This window comes from Lepidochelys olivacea (genome assembly GCF_965140295.1).
Source record: "Lepidochelys olivacea isolate rLepOli2 genome assembly, chromosome: 2".
In the NCBI taxonomy this organism is placed as follows: domain Eukaryota; kingdom Metazoa; phylum Chordata; order Testudines; family Cheloniidae; genus Lepidochelys; species Lepidochelys olivacea.
The window spans coordinates 69,544,328-69,566,264 of record NC_140412.1 but is presented as its reverse complement, the minus strand read 5'-3'; the positions used below and the strand labels follow the sequence as shown (position 1 = coordinate 69,566,264).

The window sequence follows — 21,937 nt, the reverse complement described above, 5'->3', positions numbered from 1 at the left end:
AGGGTTCGCACTCAGATGTCCTGTGTAGTTGTCCCTGTGGGAGTCCAGTTAAAGGGATAACTGAGAAAAGGCCATCCTTTACCAGTATGGGCTTGTATGTAGAGAGAATTGCACAAATTTAAAGGTGTGAATTTAAACTGGCTTAATTAAACAAGCACAAACCTTGGTTTAATCTAAACTGAAACAAACCAGTTATGCTAAAATAAGACTAAAAGAAAAGGAGTACTTGTGGCACCTTAGAGACTTTGTTAGTCTCTAAGGTGCCACAAGTACTCCTTTTCTTTTTGCAAATACAGACTAACATGGCTGCTACTCTGAAACCTAAAATAAGACTGTCCACCAATTTAAATAAGGCCTAGTCTATACATAGTTTTGGTATAGGTATAACTATTTTAGTTAGGGGGCTAATTTTTTAAATTGAAATAGTTATACCACTAAAAATCCCTAATGTGGATGCAGTTATATTAGTATAAAAGTGCCTCACACCAGTATAGCCTATTCCCCTTCCCACACAGCAATAGTTATATGACATGAAGCACATCTTCCTTTGGAGAGCAGAGGGAGGAGAGGAGTCCTTTCATAGTTCCCTTAGGCCTTTTGTCTTAGAGCACAGTCTGTCCAGCTGCCATTGGCTCACCGGTGACAAGAGGTTTTCACAAAGCACAGAGAGGCGTTAATATAGCTTAGAAGAGCATTACCCAATCTTTGTGTTGTATTTTAGTGCACTCAAAAAATGGGCACCTATAGGAGGGAATACATACTGCATAGAATGGCTGTTCCCTAGTTCCTCCCTGGCCACATAGAGCTTCTGAGGAATGGGGGTTTGTATGGTCATGTGTTTTCTCCCCATATGTGTTACTGTCGTGTTCCCCCCTCCCCCCCCCCGGCCCCTGGACCACATTCCTGGGATTTTCTTCCTTCCACGTTCTGCTGCAGATGAATGTATTTAGGCCGAGGAGCGATTACTGAAAGTTAACTCTACCAAAGATCTGTGTAGTAGTATTAAAAGACATAACATTTGCTGCAGCTAGAGGTAGCCATTTAGATTTAGCAAATGCTATTTTATTTATTCAGGCTGAAAGGTCAGTATTATCCTGCCAGCTTTAATTTTCTGCATTTAAAATGTCACCCCAAACAGTTAGCTTAGGTAACATTTGTGCTTGCTACATATCTTTTACTATTTCCTATGTCAGATAAGGTCTTTTGTGTCTAAAGAATGCTAATGAAGTTTGAGAACCAGTCTTGAAGAAACACTATTTAAGGAGATGAAGCACCTTTTAAAGATTACTCTCTCAAATCCAAGGGGTTTTGAATTCTCTTGTTTTTCTAAGTGCTTTGACATGTCCTCTTCTGCCACCATCTCTTTGCCATCTTGATTTGTCTTTTTTTGTGCAAGAAAGACTGTTAGAATGACCGGAAGGAAGATTTTATGCCTCTAGCCTCCATGCTGGTGGTCACAATTATTTGTGTCTGTGTAGATAAGTGGACTTACTGCTGGAGCTTAACATGGTGTGGAAAGCTCTTTCCTCTCTAGCACCCCTGTTGACAGTTGCTCTGCCTCTGTGATGGTCTCTCTTCCCCTAACTCAGCCTTCTGGACAGGCCACAATTTAGCCCTACCCCTTTTGGGATAACGAAGTGGCCAATAAATAAAAGTGCAATTCCTCAAATCAGGTCTTTGGCTCAAAATCAGGAAGAGCAGGGAATTAAATCTGGGTCTCTCACATCCTAGCTGAGTGCCCTAAGTACTGGGCTATTGGCTATTCTTTGATGGGTCTCTCTCTCTCTCCTTCCAGAAACCTTCATGACAAGTATTTGTCTAAACCAGTCTTTTCCCATGAAAAGTTTAGGCTTCAACAAACCAGTGTTTTTCCAACAAAAAACTGTTTTGCTGGAAATTTCGTGACCAGCTCTAATGATGATTATTTCTGCCCTTGCACTGTGAATATGCTGTAGAATGGCATGAAGCTCCGGATCAAGTCAGAGGCAGTAACTTGCCCTTTAAATTTGCTTTTGAAATTAAGTTTGAAAAAGCCAGTGGAAAAGCTATTCCTGTGCAAAAGGGCTCCTTTTGTATCAACTTTTATAAGTATTTTAACAAATGCATTTAGCTTTTCTTTTGTTCCTGACTGTGGTTTGAACATACAGGTCAGTGTGACCTTACAACTTCCTAGGGAAAAATTAGTTGCAGAATGATGGCACACAAAATAAAAGACACTGACATAAATTAGCGAATTTCTGGGGTTTCTGCAAAATATATTTGCCATTTCTTGGCATGCTGTGCCCTAATCTCCCACCTTTGCTGTAGCAGCATCTGCTGTGATTTTCTTATCATACATTGGGTAATCCAAACTGAATGTTGTTATTCAAAAACTGCACTCCACTCATTTGCATGTATCTGATTTAGCTTGATTCCAGATGACCTTGTTGTGATAATGAGTTTTTAATACATCTCCACAGAATGTTTAAAATGCCCCACTTCCAAAGATGATATTCCTAAAAATGGGAAGTGAAGACTAATGCACATAATACACACAAAAAGAAGAGCAGTACTTAGTCTCTAAGGTGCCACAAGTCCTCCTCTTCTTTTTGCGAATACAGACTAACACGGCTGCTACTCTGAAACCTGTCGTAATACACACCCCCACTCTGTGCCATGCTATTACAGATCAGTTTGGCAGCAGCTTGAATAATTGTAGATTAACTCAGTTTAACAAATGTAGGCCCAAGTTCAAAGAAGCTGTTTTGGAGAGATGTAACCTGGCAGGGAATGGAAGTGCAGCTATGAGTTGTGGCATTGTTGCTAGTAGCTCTTTCAGCTAACTTCACCAAGGTGGTGAGGTGAATTGGGGGCATCCCCAGGCTGTCCTCAGCACACCCTCTTCCTGGCCAGTGCAGCCCATTTTGAGGGCTATGAATTTTCCCTATGATTCCCAGCCTACATGCCACCCAATGAAAGTGTTCTACATCTTTTCCATTGCTGCAATTTACTGACCACCACTGGGGACTTCTGCCAGGGTCAACACCGTGGGAAGGCTGAATCTGGTGCCAAGTGCTGAATTGCCATGGAATGGCTTGAGCAGTTTGACTAAAACAACAACAGATTCAAACTGAGATTTCAAAAACCCCATTGGTTAGTTTGTTGTCCACATTAATGTTATTTTTCTTGCACCCCTGCACACCATTGCTCCAGCCAGACGCAGGAACTGAAGATCCAAGTTACCCCATGAGCAGAGGCTGACTAGGAGAAGAAGGTACTAGAACTATAACAAGAAGTTCTTTCTCTTGACATTTCCAAATGAATATTAATGACCCAAAAGGTTTGGCTAAACTTCATCTAAGCCTCCCAAGTTTTGGCATGCCTATCCAAAGCAAACCCCTGGAGTTTCATCCACTACTGAGCTTGTTGCTTTGGTCTAAGACATAGCCTGGGGCCAGGGGAAACATTTGTAACAGAGGGGAAGAAATGCTCTAATGGTTAAGGCACTGGGAATCAGGAGATCTGTTTCTATTCTTGGCTCTGCCATAGACATTCTATGTGAGCTTGCCCAAGTCACTTAAATTACATGTTGGCTGAAAAATGATAAGATATTAACTCTTACACTTCATAAACTAACCACTATCAGCTCTGTGTTAGGAAGAGGCTTCCTTCCATAAAAAAAGACTATAGCATATATGTACATTAGGGATTTACACCTTCTTTTGAAGCATCTGGTATTAATCTCTGGTAGAGGCAGGACTATATGGACCACTGATTAGAGTCATAGATTCCAAGGCCAGGAGGGACCCTTGTGATCATCTAGTCTGACCACCTGAATAACACAGGCCATAGAACTTCGGACATTGTACAGCAAAGTCTACATTCCTTCTCTCTCTGTGCAGCTGTCTCCTCACTTCTAAATCCGCCCCCTCCCACTTCCCGCCCCCGACTGCCCCCCTCAGAACCCCTGACCCATCCAAATCCCCCTGCTCCTTGTCCCCTGACCGCCCCCTCCCGGGACCCTCGCCCCTACTCCACCCCCCAGGACCTCACCCCCTATCCAACCCCCCCTTCTCCCTGTCCCCTGACTGCCCCGCACCCTATCCATACCCTCACCTCCTGACAGGCCCCACGGGACTCCCACGCCTATCCAACCCCTCTGTTCCCTGTCCTCTGACTGCCCTGACCCCTATCCACACCCCCGCCCCTAACTGTCCCCCGGGACCACACCCCCATCCAACCTCACCTGCTCCCTGTCCCCTGACTGCCCCAACCCCTATCCACACCCCTGCCCTCTGACAGCCCCCCTCCAGAATTCCCATGCCTATCCAATGCCCTCTGTTCCCCATCCCCTGACTGCCCCCTGGAGAACCTCCTCCCCATCCAACCGCCCCCTGATCCCTGTCCCCTGACTGATTCCCGGGACCCCCTGCCCCTTATCCAACCCCTGCCCCGCCCTGCCCGCTTACCATGCTGCTCAGATCAGCAGGAACAGCAGGCCAGAGTGCTGGCGGCACGGTGCGCTGCAGCTGCAGGGGAGGGAGGACAGCAGGGGAGGGGTCGGGGGCTAGCCTCCCCGGGAGCTCACGGGCTGGGCAGGACGGTCCCACGGGCCAGATGTGGCCCACGGACCATAGTTTGCCCACCTCTGTTCTAGGTGCTACTGCTGCACAAATCATAAAAGGGTGGTGTTCCAGTTATTGCTAGTGTGAAGCCACATCCAGGACTATTACATCAATTGCTGATATAATTGTGAATGCAAAGGATAATTTTTAGATGTCTACTACCTTATTGTACCCCTAAATCAGGAATAGTAGTTATGTGTGTAAATGCTTATTTCTGCCTGTAATTAGTTTGGCCAATGGTGATACCGGTGCAAAAAGACAGTCCAAGTTGGGGCCTCATTTAAAAACTTGGCCTCTAATCTGTAGGAAAAGAATAGTGATCTTTCACAGATTTTCTGTTTCTGCTTCTTGTTTAAATATGGGAGGGTTGGGGGATGGCTACCCAATCACCTACCTCACTGCCCATAAAGGGCAAAGGGAGAGGAATTATGTCGTTAAGTGCTCATAAATCACTGGTCATAAGGCAAATGTAGAACAGCAAGTGGTATTTCCACTAGGAGCACACCATTACTGTAAAAGGAAGGCTGCTGATGGCTCCTGTTAGCGATTCCAAAAGTGAGTGAGTGATGTTACTACAGGAATGCTGGAGATGATGTTTGCAAAGGTGTGCAATACATCTACATATGCTCCTTGGAGGGAGGTGAGGACAGCAGAAGAAACCAGTGGCTATACTTTTTTAGTATATGGTGTACAAGAGACACAGCTGACTGTGTTGTGCTGCAGGGTTCTGGAGTCTGGTCCAGGAGCCCTTGTGTCTGCTGTGACTGAGTGTCTTGTCAGCCAGTGGACTGGCTGTGTTAACAGAACTGAACAATTTGCTTATGGATATAGGAATCACGCCATTTACTGCTTGTTTTTCTGAGCCTTAATATTGATGTCATCCCTCACTCGGTCCAACATTTACCATAATACTGCATTGTGCATCCAGTTATCTCATCATGCTCATGCCCTCATAGAATATCAGAGTTGGAAGGGACCTCAGGAGGTCATCTAGTCCAACCCCCTGCTCAAAGCAGGACCAATCCCAGCCAGGGCTCTGTCAAGCCTGACCTTAAAAAACTCTAAGGAAGGAGATTCTACCATCTCCCTAGGTAACGCATTCCAGTGTTTCACCACCCTCCTAGTGAAAAAGTTTTTCCTTATATCCAACCTAAACCTCCCCCACTGCAACTTGAGACCATTACTCCTTGTCCTGTCCTCTTCTACAACTGAGAATAGTCTAGAACCATCTTCTTTGGAACCACCTCTCAGGTAGTTGAAAGCAGCTATCAAATCCCCCCTCATTCTTCTCTTCTGCAGACTAAACAATCCCAGTTCCCTCAGCCTCTCCTCATAAGTCATGTGTTCCAGACCCCTAATCATTTTTGTCGCCCTTCGCTGCACTCTCTCCAATTTCTCCACATACTTCTTGTAGTGTGGGGCCCAAAACTGGACACAGTACTCCAGATGAGGCCTCACCAATGTCAAATAGAGGGGAACGATCACGTCCCTCGATCTGCTGGCTATGTCCCTACTTATACATCCCAAAATGCCATTGGCCTTCTTGGCAACAACAGCACACTGTTGACTCATATCCAGCTTCTCGTCCACTGTCACCCCTAGGTCCTTTTCCGCAGAACTGCTGCCTAGCCATTCGGTCCCTAGTCTGTAGCTGTGCATTGGGTTCTTCCATCCTAAGTGCAGGACCCTGCACTTATCCTTGATGAACCTCATCAGATTTCTTTTGGCCCAATCCTCCAATTTGTCTAGGTCCCTCTGTATCCTATGCCTGCCCTCCAGCGTATCTACCACTCCTCCTAGTTTAGTATCATCCGCAAATTTGCTGAGAGTGCAATCCACACCATCCTCCAGATCATTTATGAAGATATTGAACAAAACCGGCCCCAGGACCGACCCTTAGGGCACTCCACTTGATACTGGCTGCCAACTAGACATGGAGCCATTGATCACTACCCATTGAGCCCGACAATCTAGCCAACTTTCTACCCACCTTAGTCCTTGTTGTTTTGTTGCCTTCTCTAAGTCACTTGGGATGTCAGAAAGGTTGCTGTCTTGATCATCACTGTGATGTTGCCAATGCCTTCTGTTGCCTCATTGGTCCTTCCTGGATTGTGTTCTTTGCCAGTCAATCACCATGTAATTTACTGCCACTTTACACCATCCCTGGCTGGCTAATTGCTGCTTTGTCCCGCCTCCACTACAACACTCAACGTGGGCAGAGTCCAAAGCTTCAATGTTAAGTTACGCTTTCCTCACACACCCCTGTGGTGTGCATTGAGGAGCACCTAGTACTGCAGACTCATCCCTGCTCACACCAACATTTCTCTAGACTACACCCCGGTTTTTGTTTGGTGTGCACTGACTGAGGGCAGGCTGGAGCTCCACTCACTGCACAGCCCTGCCATTGGGGAGAGTGACAGCAGTGATTTTTCTATGTGAACTGACACCGTGGTGACTGTGTCTGGAATATTCTATGTCACAGAGTTCATAAATCCTGTCAGATACAGCTGAAGTTAGAGCCCAAGAGTGAAGTGAGGCTGGATGTTGCCTGTAAATCAAGACCCTGTTTTGCTGTGCTAACTCAGTTTTGTTGTTGGGGCTTTCGGGGTGGGGAGTGGAAAACAGGATGGGTGTTGCAGTGTTTGTTTTATCTCATCAAATTAAAATGGTTACTTAATATTTAATAGTTATTAATTACAAGAGCATGATTGGCTGGTTGGATATTGTGATTCATAACAATTACAAGTGAATGGTATAAAGTCCTCGCATCTAGTCAGATACCTCCTCCTTCAGTGGGACGCATTAATTTTGTGGGTAACCAGATGCACCCCTGTTATCCATGTCAGAAAGTTCTATTCAGGCAGTAACATTTGAAGTGTTACTAGACTCACTGTTTAACTGACTCTCCAATTTGGAAACAAAGAGGGCCATAGTGAGTAAATGGCTAATTTAGGTCAGTATGAAAATAAATTAACAATAAAGTAACTTAACTGCTCTGGGATCACTGATTAATTTTACCTTTTTCTTCCCTTTTGTCCCTTTTGCTTCCCCTCTCTTTCCTCCCCTCCCCCAACCTCTCCTTCTGCTTGGGTAGTTTGATCCATCTGGGGCAGGACCAGCAGCAGCAGCAGAAATTAGGACAGCAGCACCTGTATAAAGATGACAAGATGCGGATGCTTCATAGTAGCAAAAACTACCTGAGTAAAATTGAGGTGGGAGTAAGGAGAACACCACTTGTGCCCGCTCTCAGGTGTTGCTCAGTCAGCAAGAGATAAAGCTTTCCTGTCCTAATAAATGGAATGATTATGGAGCAGGAGCAACCTGGGCAAGAGGGAGGAGATAGACCGGGGCAGCTGGGCAAGACCCTGCTGACAGAGAAACCACTTGGCCACTGAACTCCTTCCTGTGTCACATTGCCCCACCCCCCAGCACATACTGCAGCAGCTGCCAACTGATTTCTGTTCTCATCCTGGCATCTGCCTCCAGCCCTCTGTTCGAATGAAACATCCTCTCCTTCAGGTAAGAGAGGTGGCTGGTAGAAAAGACTCAGGGTTTCCTTCCTGACAGCAGATCAAAGGCCACCCAGAAGAGAGCACAGGTGTCCCAGCAGCTGCTATAATCTATGTAAAGACCATGGAAGGTTTCTCTGTGACTGGGTAGCTTCACTGTCATCAGCAACCATCCCTTTGCCTCCAACAAAACCAATTGCTCCTACACCTGCAGCTTTCCATTTATTTGGCTGGTAGCCAGGTGCTTTTCCTCTTGCTCCCTCAGCCTATTGGATGCCTTGGTCGGCCCATGTGTTTTCCATCCACCTCTGCTCATCTTCAGGTTACTGCTGTCTGTAGCAGCAGCCTGTTGTCGTCACGCAGGTGCTGATTCTGGTCCTACCCTCTGCAGCTGTTATATAGAAACCATCTGAATATGGGCTAGGGAATTTGTAGCTGTCCCCCTTTCAAAACATATCCAGACTACCATAAAAATATTTTAAGCTGGCGAAGGTTAGTATTTTATTCATCCTGCCTCTCACTCTGGAGAACAGGGCTAATAAGCACAGCAACTCTTTAAGGCCCTGATCCTACAATTAGCTCCATGTATGCTGGACTCCTCTGCCCACAAAGAGTCCCACTGAAGTCAGTATGGGTCTATGTGAGCATAAGTGTCTGCCCAAGCAGAGCCTGTTGCAGGTTTAGGACATTTGGACGGAAGTTAGTAGATCTTTTCATTTCCTTCAGTGGGTTTTGCAGAAGGCCATAGATGAGCTCAGCTTTTCTATGTTTCTAAAATACCTTATCTTTGAAAGTAATAGAATGCATTTAACAAATTAGACCAAAGTGCTAAGCTTTCAAAAATGGCTTTTTTAAAAAAAATTTTTGTTTTGTTTTCCACTGAACAAAATACTATGGACTAGAATATTGTGTCCCTTCTGAATATAGTCCCTTCCATCCATTATCCTGAAGCATGTTGGGACAAGGTGGGTTAGTTTAGAGTAAAAATGGTGCTTGTAAAATATTCTGCAGTGTCTTCTTAATCTCTCTTTTATTTCTAGGTATTTCCACACGATATACTTAGGTATCCGCAGTCGACAAAGTGGAGAGAACGACAGATGGCGGTTTTATTGGAAAATGGTATATGAGTATGCAGATGTGAGTATGCTGCACTTGCTAGCCACGTTTCTGGAAAGTGCACCACAGTTGGTTCTGCAGCTCTGTATTGTTGTACAGACTCGTACTCTACAGGCTCTCCAAGGTAAGGGATCATTTCAGGTAATTTCATCATCATTTAGGAGGATGTCATGTATGGACATGCATGCTCTGTTCTTTCCAGCCAGCCACTGTGTATGTTGCTCTCACCTCATAAGAATGAGGTCTCCCTACTGACTTCTATTATTGTTTTAACAATTACTGTGTCAAAAACACACTATTTTCTTCTGCTCTTCTTGTCACTCCTGGTTAGTGGTAGTTACTATTCTGTTTTGCCCAATCTACACCCTTTAAGAGAAACAGGGATGGCATTGTATTTACCAAAGATGGTTTTTACCAGGTAAAATCATGGTTTTCACCGCCCCAAGAAAAACTAGTTAGTCCCAGTTTAAGGCATTTTCTATTTTAAAAACTGTTTTGTTAATGCATACCACATTACACTTAATTTAGGTACATACTCAAATTGTGGTTACATAAGACAGTAGATTTGCAGATTAATTCAGGATTGTACAAAATACAAAGTGAAATTGCAGTGAGTATAATACTAATATATGTAATTATAATGCTGAACATCAGAATGTCTTTATACATTTTGGTTCAGTATTTTCTCAACAAAGTTATACATGTCATGTCTTATAATTCATTTTTCAATATTATATAAACAGTCAAAAACATCTGATTATATGAAAACAACAATAATGCAGAGTTGTTAGCCTGAAGCATTCTGCGATCAGAAACATGCAGGGTTACAGATGACCAGTTCAGCTCTCTTTGGTCACGCAGCATTCTGTAGAGAGGACCAACTTTGATGTAGTGGCTAGACCAAGCCTTCTCCTAAGTTTTTTTGAATGGATATATCCAAAGTTTGAAAGGATTTGTTCTGTGCGTGCTGAACTTGCTAGACCCTGAAGCAATTATTTTGACAGTTTAAACCAAGGTCAAGACAGTGTATTTACCAGTACCCGGTCCTAAAGTAGTTTTTCCTGGGAAATTTTCAACCATAAATAGAAAGACGCCCTCATGATTATCCACTTAAGGGAATAAAACCAGCACTATTTTCCCTCTCTTTATTCCTGGGCATGTTCAAACTTTTTTAAAAAAAAATCCAGTGATTAGGTTCATCTAGATATTGTGCAAAGGAGAAAATGGCATAGCTGAGAGCGATGATTTTGGAAAGGAGATGTCAAAGTATTATGAAATGTTTGGCCATCAGTTCTCAGCCAGGTGTACCTGAAATAGTATCTTTGACTGATGGGTTTTGCAAATAGACCAAGTCCTTGAAGCTTTATGCTTAGTTCTTACTTAGGTTTGATTTTGTGCAGCAGACCTTTTTATTACTTTAAAATAGTAAATGCAAACATGCATCCTTGATGCAGACCTTCTCTATGGATTGGCAGTACAGTGATACAGTTCTGTTACCAATGAAAATACCCTTTTCTCCAATGCTTATTTAATACTCTTTTTGCCCGTTCTTAGCTTTCCTTTCTTACTGTAGCATTGTTGTGCCTTATTGTTGCATTAATACATAAGCTCGTGCCAGAAGAGGGCACCTCGGGATCCTGGGGACCAGTGAACACAGACTACATGGGGAAGGATATTATGACATACCCAGAGTACAATCTGGATTGATGAACATCTGTGTCACCTCAGATGTCTAATCTAGGGTACCTTTTACACTGCTTCATTGCGAAAGCAACCAGTCCTGGTCTGTTCATGCACAGCCTCCAGCATGTAAGTTACTCTTAGTTACAATGTATGAGTGCTGCAGCCAAACACTCTTGGATTACATGTAGAGTGACACCAGCAAACTCCCCGTTCGAGAGTTTCCCCAGAAATGTACATCTTGTACTGCCCAGCTGTCTCCTAGGCAATACAAGCTCATATAAAGTCCGTCGTTTGAGGTAACAGGATTTGTGCATATTTTCTAAAAGAGTTTCCCAAACACTTCACTTAAAACACACGGGTTTAGATAAAATAAGTTTATTCAACTACAGAAGGACAGATTTAAAGTGAATATAAGTAACTAGGCATTAAAAGTCAGAATTGGTTACAAGAAAAATTAAACTAAAAAGCAGCTAATGCCTAATTTAGCAAACTAAAGTGAATTCAAAGCCCAGGTCTCTCTCACCACATGTTACAGCAATCTTTCTGGCTGAACTACATTCAGTCAGGATCCCCTCCTCCAGTCCAATGTCACTTCCTTTGTTCTTCAGGTGTTGTGAATGCTGCAGTCAGAGATCTATGACTATATTCTTTGATTGCTGCCAAAGTAGTTCAGATAGCTTTTTTCGAAAAAAGCGATTTACACTTGGAAGAATGTACTGTCACTTTAAGAAATACATTGTTAACTGATTGACTTTTTTCTTAGAGAACCAAAGCACAAAGAGAAATTTAGTTAGAGAAATATAGCCAGAATATTGTACCATTAGCTATAAATTAGGTATCTTCATAAATCCTTAATATAGAAGGATCCTCACCTTCATTTTGGTGTAATAGGTGTCTATGAGAAATGTGACTAGTGGGGAGACATTCAACCTGTGAAATACCCTGTAAATGCTTTTTACTTAAAAAAAAAAAAAAAAAAAAAGTAAAAAGGCTTCAGTTTAGCAAAGAAGGTTCCTGAGACCTGCAATCAGTGAGCTGTGTGAATTTTATGGTGAGACCCCTTCTGGTGTCTGATACATAACTAAATGTGGGCTGGCAACAGTTTCTGATCTCCCATCCAACCTTTTTCTCCCATCCTCCCTGGGGAAAACACCCCATTTAAAAAACTAAGAAAATTAAACAAGACTTAAAACAACCTTAAAAGTTGTATTCCCTTAACGAAAACTGATGCAGTGCTAATATACTGCCAGCTGTGAAAATCCTTCCTCTGTTCTCTTTACTTATTAAAGAAATAAGTTAAAGATAATACATTGTGCTGTAGGCTGACAGACTTACTGTAGAGCTGCATAAGTAAAGCATAATTTCTCACAGCAGTGCCCTACGAGAGCTGGGTTTTGTTTTGTTTTTTTTAAAATCCCCAAGCATCACCAGTATGGCTTGCTCTTTGGCTAGCTGTTCAGTGATCTTGTTGCCTATTTTACAGGTTTCCAACAGGGGTCAATACATACAGTTGTTTTTCTTTAGAAGATCGATGCTTGTGTTTTGTTATTACTCAATTTGTCCTTTGTCCCTAAGGGATCTAATTATCCTGAAGATGGATAGAGTGTCAAAACCCTTCCTCTCAGCTCCTCAAGGTACATGAACCACAAATTTGTGGTAGGAAGTGAATGACACTGGAAATTCTTTGGCACATAGACAGGGTATTTTTACAATCAGGACATTCATGACCACAAGAAAAGCTATTGAATATTTTATACACGTGTTACTTTTTTCCCAAGGTACAAAAATATGGCATTAAACTCTGGTTACAGACTTGAGGTATGGATTATGTTTAAAGTACAGTGTGTTAAGTAGGCAAGTGCAAGGCATTATGATTAGCATGAGTATAATTTATCTGTTTTTGTGGTGATACTGTTACAAGATGCAGATTATTGGTTCTTTTTGTCTTTTAAGATGCTGCTTCCTCATACTCAGATTCTATCACACATTTTCTTTTTTATTGATAAACTGTCTTTAGTAAAGTAAAAAATTTGGAACAAAATAGCCGAGAGAGAGAGAGAGCACAAGAAAAAGAGCACACAAAATTGCAGACAACACAAACACTAACTCTGAATCTTTACACAGAAAAATGACCATCAATTTCAAACGCCAAGAGGATGTAATTTCTGGATCATGTAACACTCGCACTTATTTGGGGTCACTAGGGTTTTGAATTAAAAAGTGAGACATGACTTTGAAGTAAGAATTGTGTGCCATAGTGACTATTACAACAAAAAGTATGCGGGTATGATAACCTAAACCTGTACTAGAGAGTGGTATTTTCATTACATTTTGGTACCTTGTGATCGGAGTGGTGACATAACAATACAGAGGGTGTGATTGTGTGTATAAATATCCTCTAGAGATAAATGGTCAGGGATTTGTTTGCTCTAGCAACTATTTCCATCCTGATTTCAAAATCTTGTTTTGTCCCAATTTGGGATGAAAAATCAACCTCAATATTTTTTGTGGAATAAAATAAGCTGAAATATTTTGTTTTGGAAAGATTGAAATGTTTTCTTTTGACAACATTACAGCAGCACACACATCTGGCGCTCCTTGTTAGCAAAATAGGAGCCATTAGTTGTGTGGCAGCTGGGGGGCAGCTGCAGCCATAAGACCTCTGAGAAGCTCACCCTCCACAAAGGTGAAAGGAAACATGGCCACAGCCACCCTCCCCACACATGCTGTGGTCAGCAACACAATTCTAGGATGCTTGAGATCGTATTTTGGCCCCATTCTAAACACACTCCGTTGTGCTCTGAGTGATGCTGGTGGACCTAGCTGACAATATAATGGAAAGCACTAGTGGTGTCAGCCTCTGCTCTGTAGTAGAGCCAGTGCCTGGTTGCCTTTCTCCTGAGCTGCTGCAGGGTAGCGCGTGACTGTGTTCCATATGTTTCAGAACACCTGATGTCCCCAGTGTTTTGCGGTCATGGCCCAGACTGACCTTATGACAAATGGCAGTACTCTTAACCCAGCATGAACTTTGAAATGATGCCAAACCTGGCCAGTTGCCTGTTTAATGCACTCTGAAGGAAGGGGTTGGGGGATAGTAGCCGGTGACAGTTGCTGTTGAGAGAAATGCAGTGTGGGAGTACTGCCTTCCCCCCCCACCCCGTGTTCCCACCAAAGCCACGTCCAGCAAAGATGGAGACAGTGCCTCTTCCCTGCACCTGGGAGCTGTGACAGCCTGCACCAATCACATCCTTTCCAAGGCTGAAGTTTTGAAGCAAGGTTTTAGAGGAAACTGAGGGTCCCTAGGCATTCTATAATAGTAGCAACCTCCTGTGCTGCTGGAGTAACTGAAGCTTTGCTAAGTTCCTCCTGTTCATCATCACTACTATCACCATCCCCTGCATCTTGGTGTTCTTCTGTGGCCAGGGGTAATACTCCTTTCCAGAGGACACAGTCTGCCTTGGGGAAAAGTGAATTCTGCTGACTCCTCCTTTTGACAATCTGGTTCCCTTCTTTTCCTGGGGTTCTTGGTGCAAAGCTTCCATAAGAGCCTCTTGAAAGACCAGCAGTCAAGGTTTGGGATGGCTCAGTCTTCTTCCAACCCTGAACTGCTCCATAGAAGAATGCTGCCTCTGAGCAGCCTAGCACTGGGGTCTTACAGTATCTCTAACACAACTCTCGGGGCCAGTGGGAGGAGCGGGGGAAGAGGGGCGGAGCTGTGAGAGGGATTGTCCAGTATTGCTTGTAGCAGCAGGAGCAGCATCAGAAAAAACATAGCTTGTTTGGGAGTCAGACAGCTGGTGCTGACTGAGACTGACCTGGACTTCTTCCACTCCCTCTTTTCATTATCCAGAATGGAGGTGGGCGGGTGGGCTGGCTTTGTGATGTGAAATCAAAGAATATGTCCTGCATCACAGCAGTACCTGCCAGCAGTGGTGGTCAGAGACACGCACAGTATTTACTGGTGAGACTCTGTCTTCCCTTTAGCCACAGATGCAGGTTCCATCACACAAACTTGATCCCAGACTTGAGGCCAGCCAGTAAGAGAGAGCTGTCAGTCACACTGTCACTTCATGTGTCTCATCTGAAACAATGTGCATTCATCCAATGAAAGAACCCACAGGGCAACATGTGACAAGACTGATACACTACGCCAAAATTGGTTGATTTTCAATCATTCTGAAATGTTTTCATTGGGAACTTTTGTTGGAATGGATATGTTCCTATGTAAACTTGTAAATGAAACTTCATTTTCTGATGGAAAACTGTTCCACTAAAAAATATGTCAACCAGCAGTACTAGGAACTCTAGAGTTGTTACTATAAGGTGGGTAGAAAGCTGGCTAGATTGTCGGGCTCAACGGGTAGTGATCAATGGCTCCATGTCTAGTTGGCAGCTGGTATCAAGTGGAGTACCCCAAGGGTCGGTCCTGGGGCCGGTTTTGTTCAATATCTTCATAAATGATCTGGAGGATGGTGTGGATTGCACTCTCAGCAAATTTGCAGATGATACTAAACTGGGAGGAGTGGTAGATATGCTGGAGGGGAGGGATAGGATACAGAAGGACCTAGACAAATTGGAGGATTGGGCCAAAAGAAATCTGATGAGGTTCAATAAGGATAAGTGCAGGGTCCTGCACTTAGGACGGAAGAACCCAATGCACAGCTACAGACTAGGGACCGAATGGCTAGGCAGCAGTTCTGCGGAAAAGGACCTAGGGGTGACAGTGGACGAGAAGCTGGATATGAGTCAGCAGTGTGCCCTTGTTGCCAAGAAGGCCAATGGCATTTTGGGATGTATAAGTAGGGGCATAGCGAGCAGATCGAGGGACGTGATCGTTCCCCTCTATTTGACATTGGTGAGGCCTCATCTGGAGTACTGTGTCCAGTTTTGGGCCCCACACTACAGGAAGGATGTGGATAGATTGGAGAGAGTCCAGCGAAGGGCAACAAAAATGATTAGGGGTCTGGAACACATGACTTATGAGGAGAGGCTGAGGGAGCTGGGATTGTTTAGCCTGCAGAAGAGAAGAATGAGGTGGGATTTGATAGCTGCTTTCAACTACCTGAAAGGGGGTTCCAAAGAGGATGGCTCTAGACTGTTTTCAATGGTAGCAGATGACAGAACGAGGAGTAATGGTCTCAAGTTGCAGTGGGAGAGGTTTAGATAGGATATTAGGAAAAACTTTTTCACTAAGAGGGTGGTGAAACACTGGAATGCGTTACCTAGGGAGGTGGTAGAATCTCCTTCCTTAGAGGTTTTTAAGGTCAGGCTTGACAAAGCCCTGGCTGGGATGATTTAACTGGGAATTGGTCCTGCTTCAAGCAGGGGGTTGGACTAGATGACCTTCTGGGGTCCCTTCCAACCCTGATATTCTATGATTCTATACTGTTACGCAGCTGGCCACCCTTCAGAACTCCAGAGTGGCAACCGGTGTAAAAACTCATGTCCTCTTACTCCAACCACACAGGCCATTCGTATATTTCAGTTAACTGTTAGCAGGATAGGTCTAATGGCATATAGTTGAAAGGTCTTGATTTTATCCAGTAGAAGGAAGGGATAGGCATACTGTACATACTAGCTAGTTCATCACATACTTCCCTACTTCAAGCTTATCCTTGAGCATCTGTCATTCAAAACTCTCTCTTCACACAGGGTAACAAATCTGTAGTCTTATAAATCTTCACAGTTGTCACTATGCTGCACAACTTGGGCACTTGGAACAGTAGGGCAATGGGCATAGCGTTCAGAGCTTCCTTCTTTAAGGGCCCAGGCCACTTCGCCTTGCATCACCTCACATACAAAGTTGGACATCCAGAAGTTGAGTTTGGAGGCTCAGTGCTATTCTTTTGATTGATTCTCCTTCCTTTGCACCCCTCAAAGCAATATTTTATAGTTCTATTTGCTGTATATAGCACTGAGTACATTTACAGTACTCAAATGAAAACCATTAAGATTAAAATCCTATGGAGTTTTATGTACATTTATGTGGACATGAGGTGCAGCACTTGGGCTCTGGGCAGGTTGTCAAGCCCTCCTCAGCACTGTAAAGGTTATGCACTGTTGCAATGAAACAGCCTAGCTTTACAGGCAGAGGAAGACAAAAAATAGTGCCAAAAAAAAATTGTAAAATTTTCCTAAAACCATCTAATGCAGATTTTCAGTAAATTGTGTGACATGGACAAAGATGGTAAATGGTGGAATAAATGTATCAGCACTTAGTTTGGGATGATCTGTGTGTCTCCTTTGTGTGTATCTAAATGTTCTCTCCCACTCATGACAATAAAACTACTATTACCACACACTCATGTGTAGAGCAGTATGCGCAAAAGAGAGAGAGCGCACATGTGATGAATAAGTTACAATTTTGGCACAGGTATTTTTATTAAAAGTCATGGACAGTACACGAGCAATAAATCACAAATTTATTGAAGCCCAAGCCTGAGCTCTTCCACCTGGGCTGAAGCCTTAGCCCGAGCCCCACCACCTGAGGCTGAAGCTGATGTGGAGATGCATCTGTACTCTCCTTCAGTAATAAATAGAGGTGGTTCTGCTTTTACTGAACTTGTGACTGTCACTATTCTAGGGATTCTGCCTGCTTGTGTTAAGCCCCATTGAAAAGACCACAAGGTCAGCTAAGAGTACAAAGGTTTATCAGCGTGAGTTTTGGACGGTCACAATACTTAAGACTAGCAAAGCCAGGAGCAAATTGTGGAAGCCATTCCAAATGGATGTTAATATATACTAGCCAGTTATAGACTCATAGACTTTAAGGTCAGAAGGGACCATTGTGATCATCTAGTCTGACCTCCTGCACAACACAGGCCACAGAATCGCACCCACCCACTCCTGTAACAAACCCCTAACCTATGTCTGAGCTATTGAAGTCGTCTAATTGTGGTTTAAAGACTCCAAGGTGCAGAGAATCCTCCAGCAAGTGACCCGTGCCCCACACTGCAGAGGAAGGTGAAAAACCCCCAGGGCCTCTGTCAATCTGCCCTGGAAGAAAATTCCTTCCCAACCCCAAATATGGCGATCAGCTAAACCCTGAGCATGTGAGCAGGACTCACCAGCCAGCTCCCCACACTGCTGCTCCATGCACCAGGTCAGTGCCAGCCATGATGGCAGTGTGATGGGGCCAGGGGCATGAGCAGGATTTGGCTTTGCCCCGAGCCTAAGCCCAGCTGCACATGGGATCAGCAGCAAGGAGAGCTGCAGAACTTGCAGTTTGAAGTCAGAAACCCTCCGTCATCAGCCCCTGCTCTGGCAGTCTGATCCCACTGCACATGGCTCAGGTGGAGCATCTCCGCCCCACCTTCCCCTGTGAGAGACTCTGCTGCCCCTTTCCCATGGGGCACATGTGACCATGGTATAAGAGCTGGTCGGGTTTTCATCATAAAATGCTGATTTGTTAAAACCAAAATGTTTTGCAGAAACATTACAGTTTCAATGAACTTTTGCCAAACAAAGATAGGGTTCCAATGAAACCCTGTCCGATTTCCTGCTAGTTTGCCTGGTGGGCTGCCAGGGAGCACATGCTTCCAGGGTCCACAGCTCCAGGGCAGCCCTGTCATGTGAACTGCCCTGGGGCTGGGGGGAACCCTGGACTTCCAGACTTTGTGCTGCAGAGTCAGGAGCCTCAAAGTCCTTAGAGCCCCAGCTTTAGCAGGGACTTTCAGAATATGTCTACACTACAATTAAACTTGCAGCTGGCTCATTTCAGCTGACTTGGGCTCACAGGGCTCAGGCTACTGGGTTGTAAAAGTGCAGTGTAGGTGTTCGTGCTCAGGCTGGAGCCTGAGCTCTAGGCAGGACCGGCTCTAGGCACCAACAAAGCAAGCACGTGCTTGGGGTGCCATTCTGGCTGTCCCCCCCGCTCCCTTTTTTTTTTTTTTTTTTTGCTTGGGCAGTTGCACTCTCAGAGCTTGGGGCCCCAGCTGGAGCCAGGGCTCTCATGGCTTCCAGGCTTCCTGCTCCACAATGGGAGACTCCCCAAGCTGCCCCGACTCCTTAGAAGCAGACTGGGGAGTCCCCAGAAGTCAGGGCACCCAGCTGCTCCATTTTATTTTGAAAAAATCAAACAGAAATGGTTTGTTTTTTTCTAAAAAAATTTGATGTTCCTTTTGCGTAAGAAATTATGACATCTCTAGGTTTCATTCTGAATTGTAACCATGTTTTTTTAAATGTCAGAAATCCCTGTGGAACGGAAATTCTGAATTTTGTCCAGCTCTATTTATAACACATCACCATGTAATTCAGAGGTGGGCAAACTATGGCCCACAGGCCACATCTGGCTCGTGGGACCCTCCTGCCTGGCCCCTGAGCCCCTGGCCTGGGAGGCTAGCCCCCGGCCCCTCCCCAACTGTTCCCCCTCCCCTGCAGCCTCAGCTCACTGCGCCGGTGGCACAATGCTCCGGGTGGCGTGGTGGGGCTGTGAGCTCCCGGGGCAGCGCAGCTGCAGAGCCTGGCCTGACCCGGTGCTCTGTGCTGCATGGTAAGGGGGCAGGGAGCTGGACGGGTTGACTAGATGGCAGGGGAGTTCAGGGCACGCCAAGATTCCTTCTCCACTCTGAACCCCTGGGTACAGATGTGGGGACCTGCATGAAAGACCCCCTAAGCTTATTCTTACCAGCTTAGGTTAAACGCTGCCACCACCAAAGTGTTACACAAAGAACCGGGGAAGTGCCCACTCGGAAACGTCTCCGCCCCCAAAATATCCCCCCAAGCCCTACACCCCCTTTCCTGGGGAAGGCTTAAAAAAATCCTCACCAATAATAAAAATCCTCACCAATTTGCATAGGTGAACACAGACCCAAACCCTTGGATCTTAAGAACAATGAAAGCAATCAGGTTCTTAAAAGAGAATTTTAATTAAAGAAAAAGTAAAAGAATCGCCTCTGTAAAATCAGGATGGTAGATACCTTACAGGGTAATCAGATTCAAAACATAGAGAATCCTTCTAGGCAAAACCTTAAGTTACAAAAAGACACAAAAAGAGGAATATACATCCCATTCAACTTATTTTATCAGCCATTTAAACAAAACAGAACCTATATCTAATGCATATCTAACTAGATTGCTTACTAACTCTTTATAGGAGTTCTGATCTGCATTCCTGCTCTGGTCCCGGCAAAAGCATCACACAGACAGAGAGGACCCTTTGTTTCTCCCCCTCCAGCTTTGAAAGTATCTTGTCTCCTCATTGGTCATTTTGGTCAGGTGCCAGCAAGGTTATCCTAGCTTCTTAACCCTTTACAGGTGAAAGGGTTTTTCCTCTGGGAAGGAGGGATTTAAAGGTGTTTACCCTTCCCTTTATATTTATGACAGGGGGGATGGTCGGGGGGGGGAGAGATGGATAGGGGTCGGGGCGGTCAGGGGGCAGGGAACAGGGGGGTTGAATGGGGGCAGGGGTCCTGGGGGGCAGTCAGGAAGCAGAGGGGGTTGGATGGGGTGGTGGGGGGCAGTTGGGGCAGGGGTTCTGGGGGCAGTCAGAGGACAGGGAGACGGGGTGGTTGGATGGGGCAGGGGTCCCAGGGGGGCAGTCAGGAAGGAAAGGGGGGGTTGGATGGGGTGGCAAAGGGTTTAGATGGGGCGGAGGGGGGGGCAGTCAGGGGCAGGGGTTCCGGGGGCAGTCAGGGGACAGAGATAAGGTGTGGTTGGATGGGGCAGGGGTCCCGGGGGGGGGGCTGTCAGGGAACAGAGGGGGTTGGATGGGGCAGGAGTCCCGGGGGGTCTGTCAGGGGGCAAGAAGCGGGGGGGGGTCAGATGGGGGGGCCACGCTCCCCTCCCCTAACCGCCCCTCCATACAACTTCCAAAATCCCATGTGGCTAAAAGGTTTGCCCGTCCCGAGGTAATCTGTACATATGTTACTTTACTAGAAAAAAGAGCATTAAAAATGGTTTGGAGAATTTCATACAGATTTTGTTAGAACTATAATTTTGTTAGAACTATAACCAGCCTCCTTCTGGCTGTTTAAAGTACTGTGGCCAACTTTTCAAAGATAAATGCCTAAAGTTAGGCTCCTAAATCATTATTTAAGCAGCTAAAGGAGTGGCCTGATTTTCAAAAGTACCAAACAGCCAGCTGCTCCCACTGAAGTTTTGACAATCAGACCACTTATGTGACTAAATGTGGATTTAGAAGCTTAACTTTAGGCACATTTTTTGAATGTTTTGGCCTTTGAATCCAACTGTACAGGCCTCAAAGGAAGAGGGAAATTATAACCAATTTTCTTTAAGAACCTTCTAAAAATTACATCAGAAAGCTTCTGTATACTTATTAATGACTGTAAGATTTGAGTGCAAGAAACAAGTGCGGCCTATTCCATTAGAAAGATAGCAGTCTCCCCTGTTCACAGCATAACACTCTTATTTCTAACTCTAACAGGTTGAAAGATATCAGTCCTTAACTTGTCATTGGTGCAGGACTACAGCCTGCTTCTCCTGCACCCAGGCCCAGTGTACTTTATCGAGACACTGCGGGAAAAGAAAAAACACATTTCTCTGGCAGGTTTGTGGGGAGAGTTGTTTTTTAATAGGGCTGCTCCAATGGTCATACAACTGGAGTGGTCCCAGTGATGCAACACTACATATAGGAGTATAGGTAGTGTATGCACTGAATTTTTACTGAGGTAAATAGGGAGTAGCATATCACTGAGCTAGTGCTCCATTTACTCGATATGCCAATTGGATCACTTTATTTTCCACAATTGGTATGTTTGTTCACCGGGAAGGGAGGGGGGGAAGAATTGGGCATGCATGCTTGACACGGAAAGAAACCTGCTTGTGTCTAATAGCCTAAAGAGAATTTTCTGTGACAAGTCTTTCTTACACTAAAAGACTGCTCAATGCTGCAAAGGTTTGAGTCCTCTTGGGTTATTGGTCGCCTAACAGACAGTTAAAGCTACAAGAACATGAATTTAATAAACTATTAAACATCCAACTATTCTCCAAATGCTTTTAGATATGAACTTTATTGGCTGGCTTCCTATGTTAGTCCAAGATGGTCTCCCCCATTATTCACATTTT

At 44.6% G+C, this 21,937-nt stretch overlaps 1 protein-coding gene across 1 annotated transcript in view; it reads left to right on the top strand.

Moving 5' to 3' along the window:
- Nucleotides 1-21,937, top strand: part of XKR4 (XK related 4) — a 285,844-nt gene that overhangs the window by 183,994 nt on the left and 79,913 nt on the right. The window contains exon 2 of the mRNA XM_084618563.1: nt 9,154-9,353. Within this exon, the coding sequence (XP_084474689.1) occupies nt 9,154-9,353 (200 nt within the window). The remainder of the gene's footprint in view (nt 1-9,153; nt 9,354-21,937) is intronic.